This window comes from Condylura cristata, unplaced genomic scaffold, assembly GCF_000260355.1.
Source record: "Condylura cristata isolate star-nosed mole 26May11 unplaced genomic scaffold, ConCri1.0 scaffold00028, whole genome shotgun sequence".
Lineage (NCBI taxonomy): Eukaryota > Metazoa > Chordata > Mammalia > Eulipotyphla > Talpidae > Condylura > Condylura cristata.
In genome coordinates, this window is record NW_004567129.1 from 17,094,790 (window position 1) to 17,103,820 (window position 9,031).

At 50.3% G+C, this 9,031-nt stretch overlaps 1 protein-coding gene across 1 annotated transcript; it reads left to right on the forward strand.

Moving 5' to 3' along the window:
• Nucleotides 1–4,130, forward strand: DPEP3 (dipeptidase 3). The gene is made up of 10 exons (XM_004690216.1): nt 1–212; nt 481–607; nt 1,049–1,178; nt 1,290–1,431; nt 1,680–1,749; nt 1,848–2,024; nt 2,598–2,682; nt 3,151–3,226; nt 3,676–3,811; nt 3,900–4,130. Exons 1-10 carry the CDS (start codon nt 1–3, stop codon nt 4,128–4,130), a joined length of 1,386 nt encoding a protein of 461 aa, XP_004690273.1.
• Nucleotides 4,131–9,031: the final 4,901 nt, after the last annotated feature.

The following is a 9,031-nucleotide window of genomic DNA, read 5'->3' on the forward strand; positions in this document are numbered from 1 at the left end:
ATGGCACCTACAGAGCTCCATGGTCCTGGCGGGCTCTGCCGTTGGCTGCTGCTGCATCTGCTCCTCCTGCGATCACTGTTGCCGCTGCCAGTAACCCACACCCTGAGCACTTCAGTCATCTCAAAGGCCCCTACTACGCTGAGTACCCCCAAGTCCCCCGGTTTGTGGGAGCGTGCACGGGCCCTGATGCAGAATTTCCCCTTGGTGGAAGGGTGAGTAGATGTGGTGTACAGGCTAGCGGGACCAAGTTCACCCCTGACCAAAGAAGGGGGTCCTGAGAATAAGGGGCTAGTTAGAAGGCTCCATCACCTATGGGTACCCTTCCATTACCCTGTTCCTGATGGAATGCCCCCCTCCAAACTGGGCCTCAGAAAGTCTTATTGATTGTGTGATGTGGAGCACGCTGTTGGCTTGTCCTGCCTCACCTTCAGGCCATGTACCCATACTCTAACCTTGTCTTGACACCTCCCACCCCTCCAGCCACAACCACTTGCCCCTGCTCCTGAGACAGCTTTTCCAGAACAGGCTACAAGATGTTAACCTGCGCAATTTCAGTCGTGGCCAGACCAGTCTGGACAAGCTGAGGGATGGCCTCGTGGGTGCCCAGGTACCACAGGGACACACAAGATACCACAGCGTGGCTGCTGGGGCATGTGGGGACCTCAGAAACTCAGGTAGGCAGACTTCCATTGACTATGCATGGGACATGCAGTGTACCCTCCTGTGACTGCTGGCACTGGGCCTTGGCGACCAAGACAGGCTGCCACATGGGTTCTCATGTGTGTGGAGACACACAGAAAGTGACCAGAAAATCTCTGGTGAGTGTGGGACTGCTGCCGGGGCCACAGATGCTACACTGGCCTTGGGCCATTCACATAGCACATGGACAAATAGCAGGTGATGATTTCCACAGCCTGGCTGCTGGCAGAAAGCTTAATAGTGAACTGGGATCATGCAGGGCCTCACTTGGGGGCCTGAGGAGGAGTAGCAGGCCAAGGGCACTGCAGACCTCCCTAATCTCATCCTAGACCCTCTGGCCTACCCACAGTTCTGGTCCGCCTACGCCCCGTGCCTGACACAGGACCGGGATGCCGTGCTTCTCACCCTCGAGCAGATCGACCTCATTCATCGCATGTGTGCTTCCTACTCTGAGATGGAGCTTGTGACCTCAGTTGAAGGTCATTTGGCAAATGCAGGATGGTGCAGTAGAGAGAGTGGGAGTAGTCAAGGGCCCTTTCTAGTGGTGCTGGCCCTGCATCCTGACCACTTGATCATCCACCCTTTTCCAGGTCTGGAAAAAACGCAAAAGCTGGCCTGTCTCATCGGTGTGGAGGGTGGGCACTCCCTGGACAACAGCCTCTCTGTGCTGCGAAGTTTCTATCTGCTAGGTGTGCGCTACCTGACACTCACCTTCACCTGCAGCACGCCCTGGTGAGCTTGGTTCTGGCCAGATGGGATGGTGGACAGCATGGTGGGGAAACTAGAGGAGAGGTGAGGACAGAGAAGTTCACAGAAGTCAGCCCCCAGCAAGTCCCTCACACTCCCAGTAAACAACCAACCCAGTCCTCACCCTAACGTGGAGGTGGGATGGACGAATGAGCAGAGGGACTGCAGAGACCCCAGAATCTAGGTGGTCAAGGTATGAACCATGAGACTATCTTCCCCTTGCTGTCCTGCAGGGCAGAGAGTGCCACCAAATATAAATACCCCTTCTATACCAACGTCGTCGGGCTGACAAGCTTTGGTGAGGTGAGCACTCCCGTTCTTCCCCACCCCACCCTACAGATAGGTGCATCTACATGCACCCCAGAATCCTCACTCTCCCCCCAAAAAACACTGTGCTGCAGAAGGTGGTAAGGGAAATGAACCGCCTGGGCATGATGGTGGACTTGTCGTATGCATCGGACAACTTGGTGCAGCGGGTCCTGACAATATCAAAGGCTCCTGTGATCTTCTCCCACTCAGCTGCCAGGGCTGTGTGTGACAATTTGTTGAATGTTCCTGATAACACCCTGCAACTTTTGGTGAGTGGCTACCCTGACCCTCAAGGGCAGGGATACACATGCTTCCTCTGAAGATTCTTGACCCTGAACAAGAATATTTATCCAGCCTCACTTAACCTTGGACCCAAGCAGAACTAACATACCACATCTTTGCTTTTGTTTTTTAACATTTATTTATTTATGCATACAAGAACTGGGGTACAGGCTAGAGGTGCAGGGGATGAGAGTATTCACCAGAGACAGAGTGAGGGGAAGAATAGGCAGATATACTGAAATACACTGCTGAGGGGAGCAGCAGGTGAGACAGGAGAGGTCTGCCATGCCGTGTGGGTCAGCTCCCTGGCTGGGGATGGAACTCATGCTACAGTGGCTGCAGACAGCTTCATAGTGCTGTGCTTTAACCCATTGCACCACCAGGGAGGGCCCAACCTCCACATCTTTGAAATTCCAAGCAAAATTAGTTCCACCTAGGGTCCCACAGCAGCAAAGAGGTGAAATCTCTCCTAACCCCAGAGGCCAAGACTGAGCACTGTGCCCAGGGCACAGGTTCAAGCCATCAGAGCTGACTGTGTGTCCGTCTTTTTATCCCTGCAGAAGAAGAATGGAGGCATCGTGATGGTGACACTGTCCATGGGGGTGCTGCATTGCAACCTGTTTGCTAATGTGTCCACCGTGGCAGGTGAGCTCCTGTGGCTGCTGGAGCCCTCAAGACAGCTCCTGTAACCCACACCTGTTGTGTAATGGGGCAGGTGTCCTAAAAACCCAGGGGCAGCAGACCCAGCTCTTCACTGCTACCCAGGTCTGGGGCTACAGTCAATACTAATGGGTCTGGGAGAGGCAATTGGTTAGCCTCTGAGTCTTATTTTTGTTCCTAGTCCTTGAACCTCTCTCATCCCCCATATCTCTGGACAGGTCGGTGCTCAAGGAACCCAGAAAAAGGGTGACTTCTGGGCAGGAAAAAGTCCAAATGGAAGGCTCTGAGCTACACTCTTAAGTCCAGTGTCCAGCCTGTAGCCACTTCAGAACTCACAACTGGCCAAGCCCTCTGTGATATCAGCTGCTATGGCCAAGTTGCTGAGCTTCCCCAGACCAATCTCAGGGTCTATGTCCAGCCTAGTACTGCCCACCAGTCATCTCCACCCCCTAGATCACTTTGACCACATCAGGACAGTCATTGGATCTGAGTTCATCGGGATTGGTGCAAGTTATGATGGGTCTGGCCGGTGAGTGTTTCTCTGGGATTTGTCTAGGGCTGGGATGCGGTGGGGACCCTTTTAGTCTCCATTCTCCATCCGGTGGTCCTCTCCATCCTCCAGTCCTTGAACACAGACTCTGGTCTTCCAGCCCACCTGACATCTCCCTATTCCCAGGGACTGTTTCTTGACTCTCCTCTCCCTCCTGTGGCCCAGGCCTGACATCCTCCCCTCCCCCAGGCAGTGCTCTGCCCGTGTTCCACTCCCAGTCCCGTAGAATGGTATGGCTGATTCTTGGCTCAATAGGCAGATGCTGCAGACTCCCAGTTTCTAGGAACTTCCAAAGTTGCATCCCATAGTTCAGGAACATGGCCTTCAATTTCTCCTATGTGATTGAGGCTGGTGAGACAGTGAGCCCTAGAACAGGACCAGTCCTGAGATCCCAAAGCTGGCTGGCTGGCTGGCTGGTGGCCTCACAGGTTCCCAGAGGGGCTGGAGGACGTGTCCACATACCCGGTCCTGATAGCGGAGCTGCTGAGGCGCGGCTGGAGTGAGGAAGAGCTTCAAGGTGTCCTCCGAGGAAACCTGCTACGAGTCTTTGGACAGGTGGAACAGGTATGCTGGGCTGGGAAAAGGATGCTTTATTGTTTTGAGCAGGTAAGAAGGTGCCATGGGAGCCACTGACACTGACTCTCACCCCCAGGTGAGAGAGAAAAACAGTGGGGAAAGTCCTGTGGAAGATGAGTTTCCAGCCAGGCAGGTGGGCAGGGCCTGCCACTCCCATCTCCTAACTCAGTCTCAGAGTGAACACCAGGCCACTCACCAGCAGGTGACCAAGGGGCCACCCAAGAGGCTCTCAAAAGCCTCAACAACCTCCCCATGCCTTGTTCTAGGCCTCATGGCCACTGCCACCTGCTTAGTCATCAACCTGTGACTCTGGTGACCTGGCTTGTCCCCCAGAGGTCACTGTGGCAAAGTATCACAGTCTCCCTTTTTATCTAGGTACAAGCAGATGCTTGGAATAAATATTTTGGGCACAGAACTATGCAGGAGTGTCCTTCCTTCTCCAAGGGGACGGGCTGGGGCTGGGCTTAGTTGGCTCTTGGTTGGCGAGGGGTCTTGTGGTCTGGCCCTAGCTACTCAAGGTGAGTGGTTGCCCTTCAACCCCAGCTTTGTCTCTCCCAGGAAGGGCAGGGGCTTGTCACTGTACTCTTCTGCTGAAAGCCTCCCACAGAATAGCACAAAGCACTGTAGTTTCATCCCATCATGGGGTGTGACAATGTGATTTCCAGCCTCTCTCTGGATGGCTTAACTTCTTGTGTTCAAGAAGCTCAAACTGGGCCTCCCTGGTTAAAGACAGCACTGTTGAGCTGTCACCACTGCAGCACCAGTTTGATCCCTGATCAGCCAGGGAGGTGACCCATTTGGCATGGCAGACTTCTCCTGACCAGCCTGCTGCTTCCCTCAGCAGTGTATTTCAGTAGATCTGCCTGTTCTGCTCCCCACTCTGTCTCTGATGAATCCTCTCACCTCAACCTCTGACCTGTACCCTAGATCTTGTATGCAAAATAAATAAATCTTTAAAAGAAAAAAGCTCATACTATTTATAGAATAAATAGTATGTTTGGAAATAACAAGAAAATTTGTAGATTTTAGATTTTTTCAAAAAGTGTCCTGAATTTTTTTTTTTTTCTGAACTGGTTTTCATTGATAGGGGAAAATCAAGTTGTAAAAAGAAAAAGTAACTTAAAAAGGAAACTGATGCCAAATGTTTGGCTTATGGTATACCTTCTACCTTTAGACACTTACCTCTCCCGATCTGTAGGGGTGGGCCAGAACCAGATCTCAGTCCTTTACACAGGAGTTGCAATGTCTGCAAAGAGAAAATGTGTTACCCATATATATGTGGGTCTACTTTCAAATTCTGTTGTATTTGTTTGAACTATTTGTTCATCACTGTCAATTCCATAATGTTTTTGATGACAGGCACTTTTAAAATAGGTGTAACATCTGGTAGAAAGTCTTTCCACTTTCAGAGTATTATAGCAGTGTTTGATCAGATTGGCAGATTCAATAAGAATGATATAAATAAAAGATTTATTATAGGGATGAATGTGTATACTTATGTAGGATCTAATGGAAAAAATCCATGAATGGTATTCTGGTTACCTGTGCCTCTGGTGTTGGGTCTTAAGTGTATTTCTGAGTTAGAAGTTAGGAAGTAGAGCTGCATAAGAGGTGGAGGTGAGCCCATAAGGCCAAATTGGGTTCAACTGGATATCCATTTGGGAAAAAAGAGGATATTGATCTGTGGCTCACATACCATATAGGACATATTACACAAAGTAAAATTAATTTGAATATTTTATTGATCCAAAAACTAAAACTCCTTAAAAAGTAGTGTAAGAAAATATATGTGTGGGTCTCCCTGGTACTACCAGGGGTTAAGACTGGGCATTATGAAGGTACCCACAGCCATTGTACCATGAGTTTGATCCCCGGCCAGGGAGCTGACCCACATGGCCCAGCAGACCTCTCCTGTCTCACCCACTGCTTCACTCAGCAGTGTATTTTCAGTGGATCTGCCTGTTCTGTTCCCCACTCTGACTCTCATAAATCCTCTCACCTCCTGAATCTCTGGCCTGTACCCCAGTTCTTGAATGCATAAATAAATAAATCTTAAAAGAAAAAATTAAATCATACAATAGGTAACATTTGTGTGTTACATTTAGCATGCTTCAGAGATTCAAACTTTTTCTCCATCTTTATTTCATTCTTTTTCTTTTGTTTTTAAGATTTATTTATTTATGCATACAGGAACTGGGGTACAGGCCAGAGGTGTGGGGGTAGAGGAGGTAAGAGGATTCACCAGAAACAGAATGGGGAACAGAACAGTCAGATTGACTGAAATATACTGCTGAGGGGAGGGGGCAGGTCAGGAGAGGTCTGCCAAGCCATGTGAGTCACCTCCCTGGCTGGGGAGGTGATGCAGTGATCAAACTCGTGATGCAGTGGCTGGGGTTAGCTCCAGAGTGCTGTGCTTTAACCCCCTGCACCATCAGGGAGAGCCCTCATTTTCAATTATAACCTTCCTGCTATTAAATCAGTTATATGTTCTTTGCTCCAAATATCTATTGTGATAATGAATATGGTCCAGTATTACTTTCAAGCTTTTCCTATCCAGAGATGGGACCAGTGCCTCCCCATTCTGTCTTCAATCTGGGCTTTGTGACTGCTTCTACTTCCTGTTTCTTGGGGTGCTAATTTAGAGAACATAGCCACTCTGCCATGAGGAAGCCAAGTAGCCCACGGACAACTCCACACACAGAGGACTCAGTGCCTCTGGGCCCACAGCCCCCTTAGCCTATAGTTAATAAGAACTTGCTAGTCACATGATCGAGTCATCTAGGAGATGGATCCTTCAGCCCCATCTGAGGCCATGTGGAATAGAGATGAGGTTTATTCAACTCACCTATCTGTGAGCAAATGTATTTGCTGAATGTTTTTAAACCTCTATGTTTTGGGGTGATCTGTTATATGTAGCAATATGTCATTGGAACAGTTTTATTTTGCCTACCTTACATTTCTGTTTGCTCTTTTTTATATTTTCTTGTTTCATATAGTTAATTAGTTAATTTTGAACTTTTGATCCATGTGTTCTAATAATTTTCTCACAAATGTTTTCTTTTTAAAAATTTTATTTTTGTGTAGAACTGGGGTGTAGGTCAGAGGTGCCGGGAGTGAGAGAATTCTCTAGAGATGGAGTGGGGAGTAGAACAGGCAGATCTACTGAAATACACTGCTGAGGGGGAGCAGTGGGCACAGCAGGAGAGGTCTGCTGCACCCTGTGGCTTAGCTCCCTGACCTGGGATCACACTCCGGCAGTGGAGGTGATAACACTGAAACTTACTTAATCCCTAGGCCACCAGGGAGACCCAGGTGTTTTCTTTTGAAATGTCTGTGCACCTCCAATGTCTTTATCTTTTAGCCTGTCAGGTTATTTTTTGTCCAGGAGTTACCTGATAGTATGGACAACTCAGCCAGTCACTGCTGATGGTATGGACAACTCAGCCAGTCACTGCTTTGGGAGTGAAATTGTGTTGTAATGATAGAGTGCCTGGGGTCTGATATTGTCATGTGTGACTATAGTCATATAGTGGCCTATCTCTCCCACACAGCAACAGACCCCACCCCTGAGGAGAGGGGCCATGGGTAGGGGTGGGGTAGGAGTATGGGGCACCTTTACACAACATTAGGAAAAACTAAGGGGTGCATCTGCTCATTCTTTATTGAAAAAAATTGTTGGGGGCAGATAATGAGGATACCAGGTGACCAAGAATGAGCCGACACCCTTTATAGACTACAATCTATAGTCTACAGTCTAGTGAGTACAAAAAACATTAATAGCAGATCCCTGCCAACACATTTCTTCCTGCAGTGGATATTATGAAGGCAAAGTGCCCCAGACGGTCCCATCCAGGGGAGCAGGGGTGGGCCTCAGAAAAGTCCTGAGTTGGGGGCTTCTGCTATGTGTGGGGGGGGGGAGACATGAGGTGAGATGTTTCCATGGGGAGGGGTTCGGTGAAGATGGGGTAGAAAGCATTTTGTGAAATGTCCTGATGGGGTCTGATGTTGTCATGTTTTACTGAAAATCCCTGAGTTTGAGGAAGTGAAAGAAGGGTTGGGGGGGGGGAGGAGAATGGAGAGGTGGGTGTTGTCAGATGGGGCAGGGCCTTGTGGGCTAGGAGAGGAGCTTGGGCTTCTTTTCAGAAAAGATGACTCTACCCTAAACAGGAAGTCCACTGGGATGGCCGCTGGTGGCTGAGGGGTCTGAAGGATGGGAGGGCAGGTTCTGGGGGAGGGGCCAAAAGGCGGTAGGCAGGAGATCCTCCCACAGGACCCAGTCACTCTGATTCCCTCCTCCCAAGCCGGAGGCTGGGGGCAGGGGGCATCCGGAGGGCACAAAGTCTGAGGTCCACTGGGAAGACACCGGACACCTGAAGGGATTATTATGCTGTGAGCCCTAAAAGGGAGAAAAATGGGCCTAGGCAACTAAACTGAGGCTTGCTGATAAACAAATAACTGAAAAGGTGCCACAGGAAGAAAAAGATGTTAAAGTAAAGCCAACTGGATACAGTTGGAGCAAATGTACAATTAAGAGCAAACTTGTAAACAACTAGGGCACGGGAATCCTAAGAGATGAGGCAGTACAAGAGAAAATAAAACGAAGGAATATGGCTAAAGAATTCAATGCAGTGTTCCAAGGGGGCAGGTGGGACCAGATGAGAGGGATGGGTGTTCTTCTTACCGAGGAAGCAAGAGTCCCTGAGGAAGGCTGGGAAACTCCCGGCACCTCAAGCAGGAAGACGGTTGCGAGGGGCTCCCGGAAATAACTGGAACTATCCAGGGGCGCGGTTTCCAGCACGTGGAGAAACTGGGAGACACAGATGATGGAGATGGCGAAGAGTACCCAAGGAATGGTTGGAGGCACTGGGCAGGGATGCGATAGCCTCCGCGGGGCCAGTCCTGTCAACCCTTACCCTGTAACGCACAGGGCGCAGAACCAGTGCATCCTGCGCCCCATCCCACTGAGCCCTCCCAGAAGCTCCAGGAGGTGGAATCGCAGTTCCCCATTTTACAAGTGCCGCAACTGAGGCCCAGAGAGGGCAGGTCCTCACCCAAAGCCACACAGGAACCCTGCCCTCTCCAGGGCGAGGGGCCCCAGCGGGACTCCCTACCCGGGGGCTTCACTCCGCCTGAGCCCCCCCTCGGGGTGGAGCCGACCCGAGCCCCTCCTGCTCCCCGCCCCGGAGGGGCGGCCCGGGGGGCGGGCGG